This window comes from Sorex fumeus, unplaced genomic scaffold, assembly GCF_029834395.1.
Source record: "Sorex fumeus unplaced genomic scaffold, SorFum_2.1 ptg000128l, whole genome shotgun sequence".
Classification (NCBI taxonomy): domain Eukaryota; kingdom Metazoa; phylum Chordata; class Mammalia; order Eulipotyphla; family Soricidae; genus Sorex; species Sorex fumeus.
Window position 1 is genome coordinate 25,150,486 of NW_026606185.1, and position 27,807 is coordinate 25,178,292.

Sequence of the window (27,807 nt, forward strand, 5' to 3'; positions counted from 1 at the left end):
TTTTTATTAGTGAAACACAATGAAGTACACTTATAGACTTATAAATTTTTGTGCTTGGGTTTCAGTTATACAATGATCAAGTACCCATCCCACCACCAGTGCCCATCCTCCCCCACCACGGGTCCTAGCATCCCCCCCCATCCCCCCCCCCCCCCCCCCCGTCCCACCCTGCCGCTGTGGCAGGGCATTCCCCCCTGTTCTCTCTCTCTTCTTTTGGTACTGTGTTTTGCCAGAGAGGCATTGAGTGGCAATCATGTTTGGTCTATAGACTACTTTTAGCATGTCTCTCCCACCCTGGGAGTGTCTTCACAGCACCCTTTATTTGGTGCTCTCTTCTCTATCTGAGCTTCCTTCTCACCTAGCACAAGTGGCTGGCCTTCAAGTCATGGAGCAAAATTCCTGGTACTAATCTGAGCCCTTCCTGGGTGTTAGTCTCCTGTTTTGTTTCTTTATGTTCCCTAGATGAATGCAATCTTTCTGGTCTATCCCGCTCTTTGTGACTCATTTCGCTTAACATGATACTTTCCATGTAGTACCACTTGTATGTAAATTTCATAACTTCATGTTTTCTAACAGCTACATAGTACTCCATTGTGTAAATGTACCAAAGTTTCTTTAACCAGTCATCTGTTCTCGGGCACTCAGGTTTTTTCCAGATTTTGGCTATTGTAAAGAGTGCTGCAATGAACAAACAATTGCAGATGTCACTTCGACTATACCTTTTTGCCTCTCTGGGATATATTCCCAGGAGTGCTATAGCTGGGTCAAATGGGAGATCGAATTCTAATTTTTTGAGAATCGTCCATACTGTTTTCCAAAAGGGTTGGACCAGCCTGCATTCCCACCAGCAGTGAAGGAGGGTCCCTTTCTCGCCACATCCGCGCCAGCACCTGTTGCTTTTGTTCTTGTGGATGTGGGCCAGTCTCTGTGGTGTGAAATGATATCTCATTGTTGTTTTGATCTGCATCTCTCTGATGATTAGTGATGTAGAGCATTTTCTCATGTGCCTTTTAGCACATTCGGATTTCTTCTTTGCGAAAGTTTCTGTTCATTTCCTCGCCCCATTTTTTGATGGGGTTGGGTGATTTCTTCTTGTGTAGTTCAACCAGTACCTTGTATATCCTTGATATCAGCCCCTTGTCGGATGTGTATTTGGTGAATATTCTTTCCCATTCTGTAGTCTGTCTTTGTATTTTGGTCACTGTTTCTTTTGAGGTGCAGAAGCTTCTTAGTTTAAGATAGTCCCATTTGTCTATCTCTGTTTTCACTTGCTCGGCCAGTGGCGTGACATCTTTGTGTATTTTATTCCTTGAAGCTGCATGACCCTGAGCATCACTGGGTATAGGCCTGGAAGCCTTGGACACCACTTGGTGGCCTTTGCACTGCTACCAGGGTGACTCTGGCAGTTTCTCGGCTCCTTAGGACCTGAGCCAGTACTACATGTTCAGGTTTTAATCAATTAAGTGATCCAGTTAGCAGAAGTTCTGATAGTAGCTCCTAGATTCCTGAAATCCCCATATTTCACAAAAAAATAGTAGCTCATTGGTAGTGTTTACCTTACATGTATGAGGCCCTGGGTTCCTCGTGCTTGGAATACAATGATGAATGAAAGATACAAGTTCCAAAAGGTTGCACATTGTGATTTTATTTATATAAAGTATTCGCTACATAATAAACCCATTGGAAATTTTCATGGTTGTCAGGAGCTTGTGAGGAGGAGGCATGCAGAGTGACTGCTAATAGTTATATTTTTTAGTGATGATGAAAATGAAATTAGGTAGTAGTCTTTGGTTGTTACAATTGAGTGAAAAAACTAAAGCCACTGAATTATACTTTTTTGATATGTAAATTATATGGTTTAGTTGTCAATATTGTTAATAATAAAAGAAGGGAAAATTGTGAAACTACAACATAATTTCAGATTAGCATATACTGAGAAGTCGTGTTAAATATTTGTTTGGAAATGTGACGGTCACACAAATTTGGGATTATTACTTACAGACTTCTTTTTTGGTCAGAATTCTTGGCCCTAGTGTTAATATTTTTTCTTCAATTGGTCATCAAATTGTTATTAAATACTTTTTTTTGGGGGGGCTCTATTGGCGATATTCAGGGATTACTTGTGCCTCTGCACTCAGGAATTACTCCTGGTGGTGCTTGGGGGACCACATATGGTGCTGGGGGTCTAACCCATGCAAGGCAAACATTCTATCTCCAGCATTCTGGGTTTACTCTTCGCAGTTCTCTGGGGACTGTATGTTATGCTGGGGCTTGAACTAAGAGTTAGCCACATATAAGGCACATACAAGGCTGTATGCCCTATACTCTTACTCTGGCCCCTGTAATAATGTTTCAAACAGGGACTGCTGAGTAGTGCTTGGAAGACCTGGGAATTATTCCTGTCCGTTCTCATCCTTGTGGTGCCATTCTATTGCTTGGACCCAGCAGTGGAGTACTTGAGCCTGGCCGTACTTGAGATCCTCCAGGGATTGAATTTGGGCCATACAAATGCTAGGCGTGTGTTCTACTACTTGAGCTATCTTCTGGATTCCTGTATAATACATTTTGAAAACATGAAAGGGAAATAAATCTAACTTAAAGCATATGTTGGTGAGATTACAGATAGCTCCTCCATTTGAATAATAAAATTATAAAAATAAATGCAGCCATCCAGAATGTAATTAGAAATAATTGCTTTACTCTTTTGGTGTGCTGACAGGTTTTGCTCTTTGAGACTTTAAGAATTATTGTATTAAAGTTGAGTACACTTACCATTTTGAATTTTGGCTTAAAACTTTTTAGGTGGACCTTTAATCCTGCTGTTCTTACTAAAGCAAATATTGTCCGAAGTGGGGATGCTGCTCAAGGTGCAGAAGGAGGTACCTCACAATTTCAAGTGGGTGATCTTGTCCAAGTGTGTTATGATCTGGAAAGAATTAAACTTCTGCAAAGAGGACATGGAGAATGGGCTGAAGCTATGCTCCCAGTAAGTATATATAAAATAGTTTGAACTAGAAATTACACTATCCTTTAAGTAGTTTTTTTTAATAAACTTTAATTTTAGGGCTAAAAATGATACAACAGCGGGGAAGTCACTTGCCTTGCATGCATGGGACCAATCTGGGTTTGGTCTTGGCATCCCATATGTTCCCCCAAGTCCGCCGAGAATGATTCCTGGGTACAGAGTTGGGGTAAGCCCTGAGCAACGCCGGGTGTGTCCCTAAAACAAAACAAAACAAAAAAATCCTTTAAGTTTAGAAACTAAATTAGATAACCTTTTAGAACCTGTTTCCTAAGGCCTCTTCCATACAGTGCCTTCTTTTGTCCTGTGTGCCTCTTCCTGCTTCATGACCCAGCCCTTTCCCCCTGCTGTGTTCCCTATTCATTGTCTGTTCCAGTAACTCTTCCTGACCAGCCCCAGTCCTGCCTGATCTAGTTCTGCCTTCATGCACTGTGTCTAGTATTCCCTCCCCTGTCCTCTACATTGTCCGGTTCCTCTCATGGGCCCTTCCTTTTTCCTTGACTCCTTTCTGTATTTTTGTACATAAAATTCAGACAGTAAGAAACTTTGTACGACAAATTATTGTGGACAGCAAAATTTATGTATAGACTTCCTTTCAAGCTTCATGTGTATATATCAATATGTATATGAATATATTGACTTTTAAAGCTCCATATAAACATTTATGAGACAGTTGAAAATTTGAAAATTTTAACAGTATCTTGTCATACTGATGTGTTGATGATTTTGGCAGGCTGATAATAGTATTGTAGTTTTTTTTTTTTTTTTTTTTTGCTTTTGGGTCACACCCGGCGATGCTCAGGGGTTACTCCTGGCTCTGCACTCAGGAGTCACTCCTGGCGGTGCTCAGGGGACCACATGGGATGCTGGGAATTGAACCCGGGTTGGCCGTGTGCAAGGCAAACGCCCTACCCGCTGTGCTATCTCTCCAGCCCCTGTAGCTGTTTTTTTAAAAGGCTTTTATGCCAGGGATATGTTTCATAGGTAGAGCACTTTTATGTTTGTGGTCCTGGGCTCAAAACCTGGTCTAGTGGTGGGAGAAGGGGAGGGTTGAGGAATTACATGGTAAAGATAATAAAGGTAATAGAACAGTAGAATAAGGAGAAAGAAGATTAGTGATGGGCTTAAATAAATAATTGTTAAAACTGGTTGCTTTTTTTTTTATTATATCCTTATGGGCTGGAGAGATAGCGCAGCGGTAGGGCATTTGCCTTGCACACAGTTGACCCAGGTTCGATTCCTCTGTCCCTCTCGGAGAGCCCAGCAAGCTACCAAGAGTATCTCGCCCGCATGGCAGAGCCTGGCAAGCTCCCCGTGACGTATTCAATATGTCAAAAACAGTAACAGCAAGTCTCACAATGGAGACGTTACTGGTGCCCACTTGAGCAAAATCGATGAACAACGGGAGGACAGTGACACAGTGATTATATCCTCATGAGGATATATATATATATTTTTTTTTTTTAGGTCACACCCAGCAATGCTCAAGGGTTACTCCTGGCTCTACACTCAGGAATTACTCCTGGTGGTGCTCAGGGGACCATATGGGATGCTGGGAATTACAATCATACAATGTTCAAATACCCATCCCTCTAACTAGTGCACATTTCCCACAACCAATCTCCCCAGTATACCCACCCCTCCCCCTGCCTTCCTGGCAGATAATTTCCCCCATATTCTCTCTATACTTTTGGGGATTATGGTTTGCAATACAGATACTGAGAGGCCATCATGTTTGGTCCTTTATCTACTTTCAGCACACATCTCCCTTCCCGACTGATCCCTCCAACGATCATTTTCTTAGTGATTCCTTCTCTATTCCAGCTGCCTTCTCCGCCCACTCATGAGGTAGGCTTCCAACTATGGAGCAATCTTCCTGGCCCTTGTGTCTACTGTCTTTAGGTGTCAGCCTCATGTTATGTTATTTTATACTCCACGAATGAGTGCAGTCCTTCTATGTCTGTCCCTCTTTCTGACTCATTTCACTTAGCATGATACTCTCCATGTCTATCCATTTATAAGCAAAGTTCATGACTTCATCTCTCCTGACAGCTACATAGTATTCCATTGTGTAGATGTACCAAAGTTTCTTTAACCAGTGATCTGTTCTAGGGCACTTGGGTTGTTTCCAGATTTTGGCTATTGTAGACAGTCCTGCAATGAACATATAGGTACAGATGTCATTTCTACTATGCTTTTTTTCCTTTTTGGCACACTTTTTTTAATCCACTTATAAGCAAATTTCATGGCTTTTAAAATTTTTTTTTTTTAGTTTTTTGCTTTTTGGATCACACCCGACGATGCATAGCATTTACTTCTGGCTCATGCACTCAGGAATTACTCCTGGCGGTGCATGGGGGACCGTATGGGATACTGGGGAATTGAACTTCGATGGTCTGCATGTAAGGCAAATGCCCTACCCACTGTGCTATCGCTCCAGCCCCAGTGAACACACATTTCTTCACATTTCTGTATTGTACTTTAATTTCCAAAATGATTTGAATATTCACTTAATCACTTAACTTCCCGTTAGTTGTCGATTTGCTCGAGCGGGCGCCAGTAACGTTTCCATTTGTCCCTGTCGCGTGCTAGTGTAGCCCAATGGCATCTGTTCGCTCTGGGACCATGAAGAGCCTCAAACCGATCGTTCATGATCTTGATGAAGAAGTCTGAGATTTAAATATTAGATATCCCTTTTTTTGGTTTGTCAGTTTGTAGAATTTTTAAAAATTTTTTATGTTTTTAGGGTGGATGTGAACTGCTTCAGTTACTGAGTTTTATAGATTTATCTTAGGGAGTTAAAAAATTGAGGTGCTGGAGAGAGTACAGTCGGTAAGGCCAGCACACAGCCCAGTTCTGTTCTCAGCACACTATACATTTCACTGAGCCCAACTAGGAATAATCCCTGAGCACAGAACCAGGAGTAAATCCTGAGCATTGGTAGGTGTGGTCCCAAACCAAAAGATGAAAGGAAAAACAAAACAATAAAAAGAGACCCACAGAGCTCAGAAAGCTGGAGTAGGTTCTTTGCATGCAAAAATCTTAGATCCTGGCTTCCAGCACTGCCAGGTATGGCTTCAAAACAAAAGATCGAATCCCAACAGGCAGAATCAAGACAGACTTAGTAATAGTGGGCAGGGTGCTTGCCTTTCATGCTACCTACTTGTGTGTTCTATTTTCTGGCAACCCATACTGTCCCTGGAGCCAAAAGTGGTCCTTGAGTCCAGGTGTTAGCCTTGAGCATCACTAGATGTGACACCAGTACTAAAGTGCCAGTTTCCCTCCCAAAGCAAAATCTCCATGAACTTGTCGATAAGCGCATGGTTTGCCTTTTGTGTTTACATTCTCTTATGGGAATATGAGAGTGTTATTCAAACGTTATTAAAATGTTATTTTAATTGAAGCACCTTGAATTATAAAGTTACAGAGTTATTTCTGATTGAGTTTTAGGCTTACAGTGTTCCAATACCAATCCCTTTTCTGCTTCTCTCCTGGTGTTTCCAGTTTTCTTCCTGCCCTCCCCCCTATCTCCCCAGCCTGCCTCAATGGCTGGCATTCCCTCCCCACCCATTAGGCATTGTGTTTTACAATAATGTTGCTGATAGGATATTGTTCATATCACTTTACTTCCTTTCAGCACCCTGACCACTTCCCTCTATCATTGTTGTCCCTTTCCTGACCTATGCCCCCTCCCCCTCCCAGTGGCAAGTTTCCTATTAAGAACCAGTTTTCCTGTGGTTTGTAAAACTTTTTCTTTTTGTGGGGTGGGGGGAGTCCTTCCCTGACCTATGCCCACTCCCTTTCCCAATGGCAAACTTCCTGCTAAAGACTAATTTTCCTGTGCTTTTAAAAACTGTTTTTGAGGGGAGGAGGGGCACACTTGGCAGTGCTCAGGGCTTACTCTTGGCTCTGCGCTCAAGGATCACTACTAGCAGGCTTGGGGTACCATATCAGGTACCAGAATCTAACTTGAATCAGCCACATATAAGGCAAGTGCCCTCCCAGCTCTACTGTCACTCCAGCCCCTCGTAAAACATTTTAAAAGAGATACTCTTTTGTTGTTAATGCTGGTAGGTCTTTTAAGTGGTGCTCAGGGAACTTGGCAACCACTCTTGCTGATTCTCAGTCATTCAGGCTGGTGGTTCATTGTCTTGGCTTGAGGATGTGAGGGGTCTGAGCTTGTGCTGCTTGGACCGTACAGTGCTGGGGATTGCCTGGCACAGCTCAGCAGTACTTAGGGTGCCACCAGACTGTATCTCTTGATGTGTGGAGGACCATGTGCTGTCAAGGATCCTACAGGGATTGGCTGCATGCAAGGCCTATGCCTAAACCCAGTACTCTTCTTTGCATTCCTTACCAATGTTTCAAAGGACTTTACACCCTCCTCCTTTGGTGGTGGGGAGGTGTCACATCTCATGATGCTCAGGGGTTATTACTGGCTCTGAGCTCAGGGATCATTCCTGGTGGTGCTTGGGGGACCATATGGGATGTCAGAGACTGAACCCAGGTCAGCCATATGCAAGGCAGGTACCTTACCCGCTGTACTCTCTTTGGCTGTGATGACTCAGAGGACTGGAATACAGGCTTTGCATACAGGAGCCGGGGTTTGATCCCTGGCACTGCATGTTATAAACATTATATTGGAGGCATTTGATCCCTGAACAATGTTGTAGCCAGTTGATCCCTGAATATTGTTGCAGTGGCTCCCAAACAACAAAAGATCCTCTATATTTGTAGCTAATAAACTCAATTGAATATGTTTACCCTTTAAAAGTATTTTTATTAGGAACAAAATAAAGTGAATATTTTAAGTATGAAAAATAATCATCAATTTTTTTAATTAAATGACTATGAGATACAGTTACAAAGTTTTTCATGATTGAGTTTCAGTCTAATTTTTATGGTATATACCATAGACTTGGAAACATTAATCTTTTTATTTATTTATCTTTAAGACTTTAGGTAAAGTTGGCCGAGTGCAACAAATTTATTCTGACAGTGATTTAAAGGTGGAAGTTTGTGGAACGTCTTGGACATACAATCCAGCAGCAGTATCCAAGGTGGCATCTGCAGGATCAGCCATTAGTAATGCATCTGGTGGTATGTTTTGTATTGTACTTTAAAAGAAATATGGTTTATGTTATAACCTTTGCTAATTCCCCAGTCTTCATATACAGAACATCCCATATATGGGTACCTTTTCTTAGGTGATAGGACTTTTCAATATCAACTTGGAGATGCCTGAAATTTAATATTCTACTCTTTAGTCAGAGTTTTATTTATTTATTCTTGAATCACAGTGAGATAGACCATCACAAAGCTATTCATGATTAGGTTTCAGTCATACAATGTTCCAACACCCATCCCTTCACCAGTGTATGTTTCTCACCACCGATATTCCCAGTTTCCCTCCACAACCCACTACAACCTCCACCCTTTCCCCTGCCTGTCTCAATGGAGTTGTCTTAGAGTCTCTCTCTCTCTCTCTCTCTCTCTCTCTCCCCCCCCCTCTCTCCCCCCCTCCCCTTGGGTATTTTGGTTTGCAATACAGGTACTAAGACGTCATCATGATTGTTCAGGGTTTTCAGTATTTTTGTCAGGAAGGTACAGCTGAAGTATTTTTTTCCCCCACTGGGTGGTTGCTTTGTGGTGTGGACATGACTGCTGAGACTTCTGAAAGTACAGGGAGGTTGGAGAAGGCGACCCATCCCGACCCTGCGAAAGCCTGGAGATTTCAGTCACAAAAACCACATACCTGAATTTTCAGCAGATTAGTATCATAGTGATGTTAGTCCTGAGATGGTGGAGTCTGTTCAGAAGCATGGCGGCGGTTTTGGATTGTGGGAGCAAGCAACTTCCAGGAACTCTGCTTTTGAGTGCACTAGGCTGACTAGGCCCCCCAGCCCCATTCTGTTCAGCCTCGTGTGGGTCCAAGATTAACTGCACTTTTGATCTCTTTCGAGATTTATATATGGGTCTCTGAAATGAAGCCAGGGAAGAGCTTACATGGTGGTGCTGGAGTTGGTTCGTGTGGGTGACTGCTGGTAATTCCAAGAGTATTGGGAAGTGTGGGCAGGTAGCCCATCCTAATTCTGAGAGAGCCTCAGTAACAAAATCTGCATACCAGAATTTTCAGCAGATTATGTCTTGGTGAGGTCTATTCTGAGATGGTGAAGTCTGGCCGGGAGCAAGCTGCTGCTGGGGGCTCTTTTTGGGCAGGAGTGGGCTGATCTGTCCCCTTCTGATCTACCCCAGTCTATTCTGCCTTGCTCAGGTTTGAGATTAACTGCAGCTTTTGATCTCTTTTGAGATTTATTTATGAGTCTCTGAAGCAAGGCTGATAAATGAGCTTGTGTGGTTAAGTCAGAGGTGGTTTGTGGGTGTGGCTCCCACATATCTAACTTTTGGAGGTTTAGTTTCTTGGGAAACTTGGTCCTGAGTTTTTGGAGTCTGGCTAGAGGCACAGCTGTGATATGGAGGCATCAGGAAGCCTGAAGGCACCATCAGGCTGCTGATGCAGTTGCCCAGCAGGTCCAGGTTGCTCTGCTGATGGCGCTGTAACCCCTGGACCCCAGTGGCAGCAGTGACTTGGCAGCAGCCAGGACCGGATCCTGGGCTATTACCATTCACAGCCTGGGCACTCTGGGCAGGCTGCAGTCTCCAGTCCAGAATAGCTATGCCCCCATCCTGAGTCTCCAGGCAGTTGGTGCTCAGGGAGGTTTTCCTCCATAATATGTTGTGGGTGGTCTGGGGAAGAAAAGGCGAAATGCTGGGGACCCATAGTGGGAATCTGTTGCGTCCCCTCACCTCTGAGACCCATGCTCTGGGGGGTGCCGGGTTAGACCCGAAGAGCCCTATTCAGAGATGTTAAAACTCCACAGATACCCATAGCACCTAGAGCTGTGGTAGCTCCGTCTACTGGTGGCTGTGCTGTGGCCATTCTCACAAGTCACACTCTGAGCTGGCGCTCTGTGGCAGGCCAACAGGACTTTTTTTTTTTTTTTTTAACTGGCACTCTCCCTGAGACAGAATATTGAAGGGGCACCCCCATTCACTCATGCAGAAATTTTGTGAACCCCATCAGCTGTTGAGAGCCGTGAGAGCTGATGTCCCTCTGCTAGTTTTGCTGCTTGCTGCTGCTGCCATTGTGCTGATCTGTTTATTTTTTGCCATTTAGTTTATTTTGTTTTCCAATTTCCCCCTTATACTTTATGTAACACTGTGGTGTACAAAATTGTTCATGATGGTTTGTTACAGGCATTCAGCATTCCAACACCAATGCCAGCACCATTATACCTTTCCTCCACCAACCACCCCTTAAACCTGCCCACATAGCAGGCCCTCAGTAATTTATTTTATATTGCCTTATATCAATAATTTGCTAAGAGAATGATCAAAAAATGTTTTTTTAGAAGAAAGTTAGTGAAGACTGTTGTTTCGTCTACCTTGAAGGCATTTAGTCCTTGTACAAGAGATTACTAAGATGTTACAGGTTAAGCCTTCAGTGCTTATGTTTGTTAATTGAGATTGGTTGCCTTTTATGTTATATCCCATCCAATCTGGTGTGCTACTACAGCTTTATCAATGTTGTAGAATTTGAGATGTTATGTGGCCATGTGTATACTCAAGGAAGTCCAAAATTTTTTAATGGTGTGACACAGCTGGAATTAAATTTTTAACTGAGTGGCAGCTTTTGGGTATGTCTGTGACTGGCGTGGCTTCTGGAAGAACAGGGATATGGGGGGAGGTAGTCCAGACCAACTCGTGAAAGCCTGAAGATTTCAGTCACAAAACCTGCATACCAGAGTTTTTCAACAGATTAATTTCGGGATGAGACTCATTCTGAGCAGTGGATTCTGGCTGGGAGCATGGTGGCTATTGTGGAGGGTGAGAATTTTCAGCTGCTGAGGCTCTGTTTGGACCAACCCCAGGCTGACCTGTCCCCCTCCAAAGTGCCCTGAACTATCACTTTATTTTTTGTTTTTAACATTATTGTCAGCAGATTGCTCTCTACCTGAAAAAATTTAAATATCAGCCATTTTTTTATCTTACACAATTTAGAGTGATTACACATATCCCAATGAGCATAAAACCATATTAAATATGAATAGTCTAGGTGCCTGTGTAGGCTCATGACACAACACTTTTTTTCCTTCCTCCAGCTTTGTATAAAAATTCAGTTATTCTAAAACATACTAATATTGTAGCACTGTCTTCCCGTTCATCGATTTGCTCGAGTGGGCCCAGTAACGTCTCCATTGTGAGACTGGTTGTTACTGTGTTTGGCATATCAAGTACGTCACGGGTAGCTTGCCAGGCTTTGCCATGTGGGTGCGATACTCTCGGTAGCTTGCCGGGCTCTCCGAGAGGGGTGAAGGAATTAAACCGGGGCCGCCAGGTTGGCTGCGTGTAAGGCAAATGCCCTACCCACTGTGCTATCGTTCCAGCTCCTACATAGTAATATATAGTAATAAAGATGATTGAGCCACAATATTAAGTATTAAAAAATAAAAATGTTGGGTGACTCCAATTTTGTGCTATTCCTTACATTTTCAGCTTTCCTGTTACGATTTGCTAATGTTTAATTTACGGTATTTACGGTCACGGTCCTCCCGTTGTTCATCGATTTTCTCGAGCGGGCCCAGTAATGTCTCCATCGTGAGACTTGTTACTGTGTTTGGCATATTGAATACATCACGGGTGGCTTGCCAGGCTTTGCCGTGTGGGCGAGATACTCTCGGTAGCTTGCCGGGCTCTCCGAGAGGGGCGGAGGAATCGAACTCGGGTCGGCCATGTTGGCTGCGTGCAAGGCATACGCCTACCTGCTGTGCTATTGCTCCAGCCTAAATAATGTATTTATTTTTAAAAATTATTATTTTGGTTTTGGGGCCAAACCCAGCAATGCTAAGGCATTATTCCTGGCTCTACACTCAGGAATTAATCCTGGTGGTTCACGGAGGATCATATTGAATGCTGGGGATTGAACCTAGCTTGGCTGCGTGCAAGTCAAGTGCCCTACCTGTTCTCATATCTCTAGCTCCAGTTTTTATTTTTTATTTTGAGTTTAGATAATATCATAGCAGGCTAACTACATGCATATTAAGACTGAGTACAATTACACATAACAAAATTGTAAATTAACTGTAAAAAAATGAAGAAAAAGGGAAAAATGCTAGATGTTCTGTGACCCTAATAAATTTTTATTTTATTTTGTGAAGAGAATTTGAAGATAACTGATCCATTTTAAGATTTAAAAGCTTTCAATGATGACTGCCGGTATCATGGGTATCAAAATAGAAATATTAATAACATTTTATTAAAATTTAGATACTTGGATTATGATTATTCAGTTTTTTAGATTATTGCTCAAAATTTTGTCAGAAAAAATTGAGATTGGGAGATTAATATTCTGCTTTTCTTATGGATTAACTCTTGCTCAGCCTTTCCCCAGCTGTGGCCTCTTTCTGATCTTTTTTTTGTAGTTCACCATCCTACTGCTTGGCCCTTAGTCTGTGGCCCCATTTATGTGATTCTCACCTGTACCCGCTGTGGTCCAGTGTACACAGGTGGCCATATGATACCAGTTTGAGAACCACTGCTTTGACCTGCTTTGTGATTTCTTTGTTTTATTAAGAGTCAGAATTAATGAGTTGAAATAGTTCACTATTGGTACTATTTTTTTTGTGGGGAGGTGACTTATAGTCGCATTCTTATTTTTCCCCTTTATTTTAGTCAAAAACAATTAGTTTGCACCTTTTTAAATGTATTGTTGACAGATATTTTCAACATTTGTTTTCAACTGTCATTAAATATTTCAAAATGTTATTAAATAACATTTATTTTCTACTAAAAATTGATTTGTTTCTAAAATGTCTTTCGATATTATAGAAATGATGACTGTTGAATCAAAGTCATTAATTTGTTGAGTTATTTCTGTAGCATTGAGCTCTGAGAGTCTGGTACAGCTGATAGGAAGTTGGTATCAATATTACTCATTGTAGTATGTTCATTCAGAACATTTTTTTTTTTTGACCACACTCAGTGATGCTCAGGACGTATTCCTGGCTCTGCACTCAGGAATTAATCTTGGGGGAACCACATGTGGTGGTGGGGCTCAAATCTGGGTTGGCTGCATGCAAGGCAAGCACCCTAGCTATTGTAGTATCGCTCCAGCTCTATATTCTAACATCTTCGATATAAAGTCAATCTTGAATTATTATTTGAATGTAGCTGTACTTTTTCTAAAATTTTGGCTTGTACGTGAATTGAAGAAAACCGTTGGGCTCAAGTTTAATATAATTTATATAGTAATCATAACCTGCATAGCTAATTATGCATAGCATAAAAATATCATTAATTATAATACAAAGTACATAAAAGTATATGACTAATACTTGTTTATTATTAAAGTTTGATATCCTTCTATGATAATAACTTTATTTGATGCTTTACAGAAAGACTCTCCCAACTCTTGAAGAAATTATTTGAAACCCAAGAATCTGGTGATCTCAATGAAGAATTAGTTAAGGCAGCTGCCAATGGAGATGTTGCTAAAGTGGAAGATTTGCTAAAAAGACCAGATGTGGATGTGAGTATTTAAAAAACAATTATTTTGTAGCATATGCAAAAGTAGAATAGTACAAACCTTATGCTTATACTTATTTTAGATTTTTTACATTGATTCAATAATTAATAGAATATAGACAAATGTGATTTTTCTGTTTTTTGGTTTTCTAAGTTTTCAAAACATCAGATGTTCTTCAGTGTATATTTCTAAAAGATAAAGACTTTACATTTTTTTGTTGGGAGTGGCACACTATATGGTATTGGGTTACTTTTGCCTCTGTACACAGGAATCTCTCCTAGCAGTGCTTGGGGAACCACAAAGGGGTGCTAGGGATTGAACCTGGTTTGCAGTGTGCAAGGCAAGTGCCCTATCCACTGTACTATTGCCCCAGCCCTCCAGGTGACTGGAGTGTGTGCTTGCGAAAGGAATCTTTGGGTTCTATTCCCAGTGTTATATGGCCCCCTCTGCATCTCCCTGGCACTCCCTAAGCAGCACTGGGTGACCCTAAAAAAAAAAAGAAAAATGAAAGAAGTCACCAATTTATTCTCTAAAGTATCTGTATCATTTTGCATTATCAGTAGTAATATTAAAAAGTTTTCTATTGCTCATTACCGTAACTTTGATATTTTTAGCGTTCCAGTGTTTGGTTATTCTATTAGGTGGTAATGGCATCTTCTTTAAAACAAAGATTAAATTAAATTCTATTTTTTGGGCTACACCTGGTATTTATCAGAGGTTAGTTCTTGCTCTGCATTCAGGAATTACTCCTGGCAAAGCTGGGGACATTCTGGGATTCCAGGTGTGGAAACTGGGTCAAGTCAGCCATGTACATGGCAAGCGCCCTAATGCTCTACCTGCTGTCCTATCACTGTGGCCCCCTCATTGATATTATTTGCATTGTCCTCATTACATACAATGTATAGTCATATGTATAGTTACTTGTATATGACTGGAGCGATAGCACAGCATGTCGGGGGTTTGCCTTGCATGCTGCCGACCCAGGTTCCACTCCTCTACTCCTCTCGGAGAGCCTAGAAAGCTATGGAGAGTATCCTGCCCGCATGGCAAAGCCTGGCAGGCTACCCATGATGAATTCAGTATGCCCAAAACAGTAACAACAAGTCTCGTTACTGGTGCCTGCTCAAGCAAATTGATGAACAATGGGAGGACGGTGCCACAGTGCTACATATGATGTATGTAGCAGTTTTCCCCTTCTGTGGTTTTTGTTGTTGTCATTGTTGGTGGTGGTGTGGGGGGAGCAATGCTATGGAGTTGTTTCTGGCTTTGCACTCAGGAATTACTCCTGGTTGTGCGCAGGGAACTGTATCGATTGCCATTATGGCAAATGACTTACCTGCTGTTCTTTCGCTCTGGCCCTTATTTCCCTTCAGTATCTGTATCTCCTCTTTGGCAAGGTTTCTTAGATATCTAGTACATTTTAAAATCACGTTTTTATTGTATATTTTGGGTTATAGTGTTATATTGGTTATGTACATAGCTTTTGCAAATATTTTTGCAGTCTCTGGCTCATTGTCTTGTATTACCACTTTCTATTGCAGAGCAGATGTTTTTAATTTTAATGAAGTCTAGGTTATCTACTAATTCTTTCACAGAATTTCAAGGCTTTGGTGTTATGTGTGATGCTTTCAAAATTTATGTGATGAACAAAGTTTTCCAGGTTTTTGACCTATGCTATCTTTTTGTGGTTTCATACTTTTATGGTTCACATTTAAGCCATTTTGAATTAATTTTTTGTGTAGAGTATGAGGTATTAATATCTAGATTAATTTTAGCATGTGAATGTTCAGTATTTATAGTATCATTTGTGGAACAGACTTTTTTGGATCCACTGTATTACCTTTATTCTTTCGTCAAAGATTATTTGACAGGGGCTAGAGTGATAGCACAGTGGGTAGGATTTTGCCTTGCATGCAGCCAACCTGGGTTTGATTCCCAGCATCCCATATGGTCCCCTTGCACCGCCAGTAATAATACCTGAGTGCATGAACCAGGAGTAACCCCTGTGCATCGCTGGGTATGACCTGAAAAGGCTGGGGCGGGGGGGGGGGGGGCGGCGGGAAAGATTATTTGACATTATTTGTGAGAATCTTTCTGAGTTCTCTATACTATTGATATATTTTTTTTTTCTCTTCTTGTAACTCTCTTACCCATTAAACTGTCTCTCTGGCCCCTATTAGAACTTATGTTCTCTATTGTTTTTTAAAAGACAAGTGTTGCCCTTGTTTATTTTCCTGCATTAGAAATGTTCTTTGCATGTGGGAATGAGCCCAAGATTTCTCTTTGGCTTTGTTGACTGAGTATCACCCAGAATGGCCTCCTCGACGACGGTAGCTTTGCTTGGGATGCCTCCAAATAAAAATAAATTGATTGGGGACTAGAGAGATAGCTCAGAGAGCCTTTGTGGCTTTTTAATGTTTAGTTATTTTACTCTTATTAGTATAGTCTCAAGAGGGATAGGATATAAGGATGTGTTATTAGGCTATCGTCTTTATTCAGAATCTCTTTTAGTTTTATTGTTGAGAGTAGGTAGAATTAAAAAAATTGCACTTAAGCTTGAGTGTAAGCTTAAGGTGCAAGGTTTTTATTTACATATAAAATACACAAAAGATTAAAAATTACTGGTTTATAATATAATAGTTGAATATTGCTACCCTGCTAACTCATTTATGCATCCTTCATGGTAGTTATTTGTGGTTGTACTTGACATATTTGTTAAATTTATTTTTATTGTAGTAAAGAACATTTAAAAAAATTCTGTTCAGCCTTTTTAATATGGCTTAATAATTCAAACAGAAGTAACTGTACAAAGCGAATGTAACTTCCTTTCTTCATGTTACTTTCACTTTCTTCCTTTTTTCAACTTGCAGATTTAGTCAACACTTTTTTTCATAGCCCGTTGAACATTGGGTTTTTGTTGTGTTTTGTTTTGTTTTGGGGGCACACTTGGCTATGATCAGGGCTTACTTATGGCTCTGTACTCTAGAATTATTCCTGACAGTACTTGGGGGACTATATGAGACGTTGGGATAGAACCCTGACGGGCCATTTGCAAAGCAAGCACTCTGTCTGCTGTACATTCAAATTATGCTAGATTTAAACCTTTACTGTTAAGTATATATTGACTCTGGTTTGAAACATTATTTTTCTTCTTTCTTTTTTAGGTAAATGGACAATGTGCTGGTCATACTGCTATGCAAGCTGCTAGTCAGAATGGACATGTTGACATTTTGAAGTTACTTTTGAAGCAAAATGTTGATGTAGAAGCAGAGGTAATTTAAGCTTGAAAAAATGATGGTGAGGTGGGGTTGCCTTTCCAACTTACATTCAGGGGTCCATGGGCCACCATTGGCAATTATTGGCCAACTGGACTGGTGGTTTAATGCAAGGAAGTGAGGATGTGGTGGTCTTTGGGCCATATCTTTCTTATCCAGGGCACCCTTGTTGGGCTTTCAATACCACATCTGGTGCTGCTCAAGTACCTACAGAGTTATACCCAGTGAATGCTTGAAGGATCATATAGTGCCAGGGACGAGCATGGACATATACCTTAACTTCTTTACTGTCTCTCTGGTCCTTTCAAAGCTTTTATAAGTAAAAATATCTTCTTTTTTTTCCCCTTTTGGCTTTTGGGATCACACCAGGGAGTGATCAGGGGTTAGTCCTGGCTCTGCACTCAAGAATTACTTGTGGTTTTATTTGCGGGGACCATATGTAATGCCGGGGATCGAACCTAGATCAGCTGTGTGCAAGGCAAACACCCTGCCCACTGTATTATCATTCTGGCCCCCAAATAAATATTTTAAAAATAGTATTTCTTTATCCTGAAATGATTGTTTTCCTGAAATTCAGTGCTCCTTAAGGGTCTTCTGATTGAAAAGGAATTTTAGCAAACACCCATATGAAGGATTTCTTGATTTTCTATGATACCTGTTAGCTATAAGTGAAGTTAGAAATTGAATTTCCCTGTGCCATCCTAAGACTGCAGTGTTGTTTAATCCAATTGAATTCAATTGGGTCCACCTAAGAATTGTACTGAGAAAATTGAAGAAAGGAGACTGTAAATCATATGGATCATTACTAGTCCTGATTTGTGATTCCTTACTATGTTTGTCTCATGAAAAAAGTTCTAAGTTTGAAGTTGTTTAGTCTTAATTTTTTTCACCTTAGTACATATATCAAAGATTTTACAGTCTGTATATAGACTTAATTTAGAATGTATTCTTTTGGAGGTAGGGTGGCACACCTGGCATTGCTCAGGGACTGTCTGTCCCTGGCTCTTTGCCCAAGAGTTATGCCTGGCAATACTTGGGCAACTCTTTGTGTATTGATGATTTAAATGGGTGTCAGTGGGATGTAAAGAAAGTTCCTTAACCCCTATTCTATTTCTTGGCCCCTGCCTTTCTTTCTTTCTTTTTTTTTTTTCCTTTTGTGCCACACCTGGCAGTACTCCTGGCTCTCTGTTCTAGAGATTACTACTTCTACTGCTTTGGAGACCATATGTGGTACCAGGATCAAATGGGGTTGTCTGCTTGCAATCAAGTGCCTTAAAAAATCTTTTTTTTAATTGAATCACTGTAAATTGCAAATTCATTCATGATTAAATTTCAAGTGTACAATGTTCCAGCACTGATCCTTTTACCAGTGTCCACTCTCCTCCACTATTGTCCCTAGTTTCCCTGCTGCCCTCCAGCCTGATATATGCAAGCATTTCTTTTTCTTTTTCCTATTAGGCATGGTGATTCATAGTACTGTTACTTTTAGGATATCATATTTTAGGATAACATACCACTTTACCTCCTTTCAACACCCAGATCTTGTGGAGAATGACCTCTATTTTTAAAAAAAAATTTTTTTAATGTAGGAGTACTGCTATTTATTCAGCCACTGATTAGCTGATTGAATTGGGCATGAATTCCACCTTTTTTTCCATAATTTTATTTATTTTTTTCTTATATTTATTGAATCACTGTGGAAAAAGTTACAAAGCTTTCAGGTTTAAGTCTCGGTCATACAATGATTAAACACCTTTCCCTTCACCAGTACTCATTTTTCACCACCAAGAACCCCAATATACCCCCCATCCCAACCCTCCTAATGCCTGTGAGGCAGATGATTTCTATTATTTCCACAAAAGATGCACCATTATTGTTTATAATTTCCCTCCTACAATCAGAATTGCTGAAAAGGCATTGTGAAGTACTTTGTTTTCTAGAGCTGGTATGAGAATCATATAATGTGGCGCGGCTGCAAAAGCGGCCATGCAATTTTGGATTTCTGCAAAGAGCCAGATAATTACGGGATTGGTTTCTGTGCGTCTGGTGTTATGGCTGTGCTGGAGAGCCACTCGTGGGGGGCAACTCTTGACCTCGGTAGGGCGTGAAGGATGAGCTGGTACTGCCCCCGTTCCCATGAGACTGCAGTTGCCCCATCACCACTGACTCATACCTGATTTCCTATAAGCTCTGAGGCGGCAGTTACCTTGCGGCTGGGGGTGGGGTGGGGAGGCGGAAGGGAGGTGAAGGGAGGCATGGCGCCGTAGTTTAACGCATGGACCACTCACCTCTTCCGCAAGCTGCCAGACTCTGGACTAAGTCCTTTTGCCTCTGGAGCCATGGCTGTGCCGGAGAGCTGCTTGTGAGGGACAACTCGTGACCTTGGTATGGCGTGAAGGACGAGCTGGTACCACCCCCATTCCCATGAGACTGCAGTTGTCCCATCACCGCCGGCTCATACCTGACTTTCCAATAAGCTCTGAGGCGGCGGCCACCTTGTATGCAGTCCAGATGCATTTCTGCCAAAAGCCGCTGGGTTTTGAGATTTGTTTCTGAGTCTCTGGGATCATGGCCGTTAATCAGCTTGATCAGGAGCCCGAGAGGCCATTTGTAGTCGGCGACTCAGGGTCTCGTTGGGATGGGGAGGAAAGGGCCTGTTCCACCCCCATCTGGTGAGGCCCCGCGTGTCTCGTCACTGCAGGCCCAAACCTGACTGTCCAGTGACCTCTGGAGGATGGCGGTCACCGGGCCGCCAGGGGGGAATAGGCCAAGGCACAAAACCTGTTCCCACCTGGAGTGACCCAGCCCCAGTAACCTACTGCAGGAACAGGACGCATTTTTGCCAAAAGCCTTTGTGTTCTGAGATTCGTTTCTGAGTCTCTGGCATCGTGGCCCTTAAGCAGTTTGATCAGGAACCAGAGAGGCCATGCCTCCAATTATATAGCTGAGCCAGAGATGATCTGTGGGTGTGTCTCCCATATACCTAACTTTTGGCCATTTACTTTCTTGGTAAACTTTGCCTCAAGTTTTTGGGGTCTGACCAAATGCACAGCAGCAATTTTGGGGTATCTGAAAGTCTGACGTTGCCATCAGGCTGCTGATGCACTCGCCTCACAGGTACAGATTGACCTGCTGACAGCACCATACCCCCATGACCTCTATTATTGTTGTAGTGGTCCCTTCTCTGACCTAACCACGCTCCCCTATTCCCTCATAGATTTCCTATTAAGGACCAGTCCTCCTTTTCTCTTCATTGCTATTGCTATTACGTATTATTCCCCTACTACGTTTCTTTATATCCCACATATGAGTGAGATCATTCTGTGTCTGTCCCTCTTTCCCTGACACTTTTTGCTCAGCTCCAGATCCGTCTGTGTATTAGCAAATTGCATGACCTTGTCTTTTTTTTTCTTTTTGGGTCACACCTGGCGATGCACAGGGGCCATTCCTGGCTCTGCACTCAGGAATTACTCCTGGCGGTGCTCAGGGGACCATATGGGATGCTGGGAATCGAACTCAGGTCGGCCGCGTACAAGGCAAACGCCCTACCTGTTGTGCTATTGCTCCAGCCCCGACCTTGTCTTTTCTGATGGCCGAGTAGTATTCCATTTTGTATACTTACCATAGCTGCTTTATCTAGTTGTCTGTTCTTGGGTACTTGGGTTGTTTATAGATTTTAGTGCTGCAATGAACATAGAAGTGCAGATGTCTTTTTTGTATTGTGTTAAGTGTTTGGGGTATATTCCCAGGAGTAGAATTGCTGGGTTGCATGGAAGCACCATTCCTAGTCCTTTGGGGAATGTCCATATTGTCTTCCCCAAAGTCTGAACCAGTCTACAGTCCTACCAGCAATGAGCAAGTGCCTTAATTTTCTAGGATATATTTCAGAAAAGGAAATAAATAATTTTTACTATCATTGGATTTTAAATTGAGAATTTATATGTGGTATGAAGGAAAGCTCCCTTAGTTGCCATAAATTATGATATTTTTCCTTTTTTTGTTCAAGATTAACTGTCTATATACATGAGAATCTCTGACTCTGTCTCTGGACTCTAGTTCATTGATCTGAGAGTCTGACCTTACCTTAATGTTTTGATTACTATAGCTTCATAGTATGGTTTGAAACTGGGGAGCAGGAGACCACCATCTTCTTTTTTCCCAGGTATTGATTTGAGTACTGGGGGTGGGGGGGTGTGTTTTTATTGATCCATCTAAATTTCAGCAGTATTTGATATATGTATTTTTTGAAAAATGTCATGGGTATAGGAACTACATTGAATCTGTATTATACTTTGGGCAAGATTGCTATTTTGACAGTATTAACCCTTCCAATTCATTAACAGGGGATGTGCTTCTATTTCTTCTAATACCAATTTATAGTTTTCTGATATATGTCTGTCACCTCTTTTGTTATGGTTTCCAGTACTTGCTTTTCTTTCTTTTTTGTTGGGTTTATTCATTTTTGGCTTTGTACTCAAGGATTACTCCCGGCGGGTTTGGGCTTAGGATACCATATGGAGTACGGGGATTGAACCATGATTTGCCATATGCAAGACAAGTGTCTACCTAACTGTACTTGATTTTCTGAGGCACAATTTTGAATGAGTTTTTTGATTTCTCTCTCTTCTGTTATGTAATTTGCTTGCAGAAAAAAACTCATGAATTTATCACATTGATTCTGTAACCTGCCACTTTACAAGTACATAGTTTCTAGGGGCATTTTTGTAGTCTTTAGGTTTTTCTAGGTTTAATATCATGTCATCTATAAATATTGAGAGTTTCTGACTACTTTTCCATTGTGGATGCCCTCAAAATATCTTTCTATACTGATTGCTCTGGCAGGGACAACCAGCATTTGGGAATGTGAGTTCTTCGTAATGTACACACACTCTGATCATAAAGAAATAACCATTCCTGTCCCTTACACCCTTCCTTCCTTCCTTTCTTTTTTATTTATTTTTTTTGTAGGAGTACTCATATTTATTCAGCCATTGATTAGCTGATTGAATTGGGCATGAACTCCACCTTAATTTTTTTTTATTAATTTTTTTCTTTTTATATTTATTTATTGAATCACTGTTGGAAAAGTTACTAAGCTTTCAGGTTTAAGTCTCGGTCATACAATGATCAAACACCTTTCCCTTCACCAGTACTCGTTCTTCACCACCAAGAACCCCAGTATACCCCCTCCCACCCCTCCCAATGCCTGTGAGGCAGATGATTTCTACTTAACTCTTCTCTACATTGATTACATTCATTATTTCGACAAAAGATGCACCATTATTGTTTAGAATTTCCCCCCAAACAATCAGAATTGCTGAAAAGGCATTGTGCAATACTTTGTTTTCTATAGCTGGTTATGAGAATCATATAATGTCACGCAGCCACAATTTTGGATTTCTGCAAAGAGCCAGATAATTACGAGATTGGTTTCTGTGTGTCTGGTGTTATGGCCGTGCCAGAGAGCCACTTGTGGGGGGCAACTTGTGACCTCGGTAGGGCGCGAAGAACGAGCCGGTACCACCCTCCTTCCCATGAGACTGCAGTTGCCCCTTCACGGCCGGTTCATACCTGGCTTTCCAATATGCTGTGAGGTGGTGGCCACCTTGCTGCCCAGTGGGGAAAAGGCGGAAGGGAGCAACACCCTTTCCCTCCCGGGGAGGCATGGCGCTGTAGTTTAACGCATGGTCCATTCACTTTTCTGCCGCAAGCTTCCAGGCTCTGGATTAAGTCCTTTTGCCTCTGGAGCCATGGCCGTGCCATAGAGCCGCTTGTGGGGGGCAACTCGTGACCTCAGTAGGGCGTGAGGGAGGAGCCGGTACCGCCCCCCTTCCCATGAGACTACAGTTGCCCCGTCACCGCAGGCTCATACCTGGCTTTCCAATAAGCTCTGAGGTGGCGGCCACCTTGTATGCAGTCCAGATTCATTTCTGCCAAAAGCCTCTGGGTTTCGAGTGTTTCTGAGTCTCTGGGATCATGGCTGTTGATCAGCTTGATCAGGAGCCAGAGAGGCCGTTTGTAGGCGGCGACTCGGGGTCTCGTTGGGATGGGGAGGAAAGGGCCTGTTCCACCACCATCTGGTGAGGCCCCGCGTGTCTTGTCACTGCAGGTCCAAACATGACTGTCCTGTGGCCTCTGGAGGATGGTGGTCACCAGGCCACCAGGGGGAACAGGCCAAGGCACGAAACCTGTTCCCACCTGGAGTGGCCCAGCCCCAGTAACCTACTGCAGGAACAGGACGCATTTCTGCCTAAAGCCTTTGGGTTCCGAGATTTGTTTCTGAGACTCTGGGATCATGGCCATTAAGCAGTTCGATCAGGAACCAGAGAGGCCATGCCTCCAATTATATAGCTGAGCTGGAGGTGATTTGTGGGTGTGTCTCCCACATACCTAACTTTTGGCCATTTACTTTCTTGGTAAACTTTGCCCCAAGTTTTTGGGGTCTGTCCAAAGGCACAACAGCAATTTTGGGGTATCTGGAAGTCTGACGTTGCCATCAGGCTGCTGATGCACTCGCCTCACAGGTACAGATTAACCTGCTGGCAGCACCATACCCCTGCTTTCTTTCTTTTTTAACTTGAAGTTTATGTTGTTTAAGTTCGGCCACTCTGGTTCTTTTGGGGAATTGTTCACTTGAAATCCTGTTTTCTGGCCTTTGACTTGTGTTTGTCATGACCGTGTTTGCCATGGCTGTTCTGATGTATCTCATATAGGCAGTAAAAAATTAGGTTCAGTTTTCTGATTCATTCTCCTACTCTTTTTCTCTACTGGTGGGGTTAGGCCATAAACAATGAGAATTTTGAGATAGTAATAGAGTTTGTTGCTATCATCATGAGAAGTTCTGTGTGTTGGTGAGATATGTTTTTCAAGTATGTCTTAAAGGGGTGCCTTTAAGACAAAGGGCTCTCAAAAGTAGAGAGAGCATTTGGGGGAAATTGTTTGCCATAAAGGCAGGGTGAGGGCTGCGATGGGGGTGTGGAGGGGCATACTGGGGACATTGGTGGTGGAAAATGTGCACTGGTGGAGGGATGGGTTTTCGATCATTGTATGGCTGAAACTCAAACATGAAAGCTTTGTAACTGTACTTCTTGCATTACTTGAAATACTTCTCCAGAGAAAATAGAGAGATGACCCATGAAAAAATGCTCAGCAATGTTTATTAAGGAAATTCAGAGCAAACCTACATTTACCTATATAAACTCTCACCTTATCAGAAGAGCATAGACAAATGTGATAAAGATTAGAAACAAGTTTTGGCAAGAATTTGGAGAAAAAGGAATATTGGTCTTCTGTGCAGATTGATATAGCCTCTATGGAAAAAGGGTCTGGAAAATCTTTTAGAAAATAATTTTATTTGATGTAGCAATACCTCCCTTAGGAGTATGTCTGAAGGATGTAAAAACACCAGCCTATTAAGAAAAATTGTATCTCTTCATACTAGCATTTGATACAGTTTCCCAAACATGAACCCAAGTGTGTATCAGTAGATGACTGGATAAAGAAGGAGTGAAATGCTGTGTTGCTATTAAAAAAAGATGATAAGCCTTTTGGCCCAGAATGGCTATCTTTCCCTCCCCTTTTTTATATTTAGGCCACAACCAGCTGTATCAGGTCTTACTCCTGGCTCTGTGCTCAGGAATCACGCTTGGTAGGTTTGGGGACCCTAAGGGGTGTCAGGGATTGAATCAGGGTTGGCCATGTGCAAGACAAGTGCCCTACTTATTGTACTGTGGATCTATCTTGAGGTGATAAAACTGAATAAAGTAAAGAAGTGAAAATTACTTGGTAGTTTGACGTGAGAAATACGAGTATGAGGAAAAAACCCTAACTCTTAAGATGGTGAAAACTGGTGGTTACTAGAGGGAAAGGTGTAAACGATTGTGGAAATAGAGGAGTATTTTTGGTAGTGGGGTGGCACTGGAATTGTGGTTGTAGGTGTGACGAGTATGTACATGGAGAGTGAATTCAACCCACTAAAATTTGATAGAATTGCAAACCAGTGATGAATCAGTAGCACTGCATGGTAGCACTGTCATCCCCTTGTTTGTTGATTTGCTCCAGCAGGCCCAGTAACATTGTGAGACTTATTGTTACTGTGTTCAGTATATGAATACATCATGGGTAGCTTGCCAGGCTTTGCTGTGTGGGCGAAATACTCTCTGTAGCTTGCCAGGCTCTTTGAGAGGGGTGGAGGAATCGAACTCGGGTCGGCTGGGTTGGCCATGTTGGCTGCGTGCAAGGCAAACGCCCTACCTGCTGTGCATCGCTCTAGCCCGATGAATCAGTAATTAAAAAAATTAAGCTTGGGGTTGGAGTGATAGCACAGAGGGTAGGGCGTTTGCCTTGCATGTGGCTGGCTGACTTGGGTTTGATTCCCAGCATCCCATATGGTCCCCTAAGCACCGCCAGGAGTAATTCCTGAGTGCAGAGCCAGGAGTTAACCCCTGTGCATTGCCAGGTGACCCAAAAAGAAAAAAACTTAAGCTTATTTTTGTATTAGAAATAAATTTGTTTTATTTATTTATTAAGTAAAGTAAAAGCAAAGTAAAGGCCCTCCCGTTGATCATCGATTTGCTCGAGCGGGCCCAGTAACGGCTCCATTGGAGACTTTGTTGTTACTGTGTTACATTTATTTATTAAGTTTTTAAAAATTTGTGGTGGTATTATTACATATAAGAGTTTTGTTTTTGTGCTTTTGTTTGTTTTGGATTCACACCTGGCAGTGCGCGGGACTTCTGGCTTTGTACACTAAAGATCATTCCTGACCGTGTTCTGGTGTTGGGGGTGGCGGTCATATGGGGTGCCTGGGATTGAAGCTGGGTTAGCTACATGCAAGACAGTGCCTCTCCCACTCTACTGTCTTGTTAGCCTCTATGTAAGAGTTTACAAACATTTTCTGTTGTTATTTCCTTGCTTTTTGGGTTATACCTGGTGGTGCTTAGGGCTTAATCTGTGCGTTGCAGGGTGGGTGGGGATGCATATGTCGTGCTCAGAATCAACCTTGGTTGTCTGCATGCAAGGCAAGCCCGTATCTGCTGTGTTACTGCTCTTGCCCCAAGAATTTTTTTTTCTTTTTGGGTCACACCCGGCGGTGCACAGGGGTTACTCCTGGCTCTGCACTCAGGAGTTACTCCTGGTGGTGCTGAGGGGACCATATTGGATGCTGGGAATCGAACCCGGGTCAGCTGCGTGCAAGGCAAACGCCCTACCCGCTGTGCTATCTCTCCAGCCCCCATTGCCTCAAGAATTTTAATCAGAATTATGTTTTGTATGAAAAATATATTCGTGTCATAATAGAGTAGTGGAAGGGTGGCATATGATTTTTTAGGTGAATGAGAAAAAACATTTGGAACTATTATAGAACTGGAAAAGAAATAATATAATTGGAACATAAAATGAATCAAAGCCATAGAATTTGATGATTTCAAATCAGGATAGTGAGACTGGAAGGAGCTCAGGAAAAGGATGTATTAGTATAATTTAGAGGTATTACTTTGTCGACTGTATTACCTAGTCATTCATCGAAGAAAGGGAAATCTGTAACAAAAGCAGACTTGATAGGGTTGAGGCAAAAAGAAGGTAATAAAAAAAATCAAGCTTAGTTTTCGATTTAAAACTAAATCCTTTTCAGATTCTTTTAGGTTTCCTTGTTAAGGTCAGGTATAAAGTTGTTAAAAACTTGTTTTTAATAATTAGAGAAAGTGTACATACCAAAGCTCTTTTGTTTTAGGGCCACACCAAGTTGTGCTTAGGGCTACTGTCTGTTCCCTGGGGGTTACTCCCTGGGGCTGCTCCTAGAGATGCCGGGGACCGTGAGGTGCATGGGCTGGAACCGGACCTTCTGCATGCAAATCACGTACTTAACCCATTGGGATATTTATTGCGCTCGCAGTTCCCAGACTATTTTGAATTCATCAGTTGTTTTGAATAAATTGTTCATTTGTTCTAAATAGATTGAATTAGAACAGTGTTTATCTATGTGATCTTCGAAAAATTATTCTGAATAGAATAGGAATTTTCAAACTACCTAAAGAAACTAGAGTCCTCAAAAAAATAAATAAGAACTAGAGTCCTTAAATATAAAAGTAGTTTGTGTAGTTGTATATATCATGGTTCAACATTTTCTCTTTGTTTTTGCGTCACTGGCTCATGCACTCAGGAATTACTCCTGGCGGTGCTCAGGGGACCATACGGGATGCTGGAAATCGAATCCAAACCGGGTCGGCTGCATGCAAGGCAAATGCCCTACCCGCTTTGCTATTTTTCCAGTCCCTCAGCATTTTCTAAATGTTGTCTTACCCTCATCTGATAAATTAGAAAAGACAAAGGATATAACTATCGATATAACTTTTTGATACATTTATGGGTTCAATATGTGTCACATGATATAGCAATCCAGGTTCATAGTAATCTTTGGAGCTAATGTTCAAGTGAATTTCTGCTTAATTTATTGCTGGCAGTGTTTCTTTTTCTCACATGAATCTATTTTTGTTAATTACTATAGTTTTATTTTACTTTTCTATTAAAAATATTCACTAACTCATTTTTAAATGTGTTTGTTTAGGATAAAGATGGAGATAGAGCTGTCCATCACGCAGCTTTTGGAGATGAAGGTGCGGTTATAGAAGTACTCCATCGAGGCTGTGCTGATTTGAATGCTCGCAACAAGAGAAGACAGACACCACTTCATATTGCTGTTAATAAAGGTCATCTTCAAGTTGTAAAGACCTTATTGGACTTTGACTGTCATCCCAGTCTTCAGGTAAAATTCATTTTGGAGGGGGGGGATGTTACACCTGGTGATGCTCAGGGGTTATTCCTGGCTCTGGACTCAGGAATTACTCCTGGTGATGCTTGGGAGATCATATCGGATGTTGGGGATCAAACTCGGGTCGGCCACGTGCAAGGTAAATGCCCTGCCGGCT

General features: G+C 41.9%; 1 protein-coding gene across 1 annotated transcript in view; it reads left to right on the forward strand.

Moving 5' to 3' along the window:
* The window catches only part of MIB1 (MIB E3 ubiquitin protein ligase 1), a 109,929-nt gene that overhangs the window by 32,742 nt on the left and 49,380 nt on the right, over positions 1-27,807 (forward strand). The window contains exons 7-11 of the mRNA XM_056137864.1: positions 2,803-2,986; positions 7,978-8,122; positions 13,477-13,610; positions 16,772-16,879; positions 27,447-27,644. Of these exons, the coding sequence (XP_055993839.1) occupies positions 2,803-2,986; positions 7,978-8,122; positions 13,477-13,610; positions 16,772-16,879; positions 27,447-27,644 (769 nt within the window). The remainder of the gene's footprint in view (positions 1-2,802; positions 2,987-7,977; positions 8,123-13,476; positions 13,611-16,771; positions 16,880-27,446; positions 27,645-27,807) is intronic.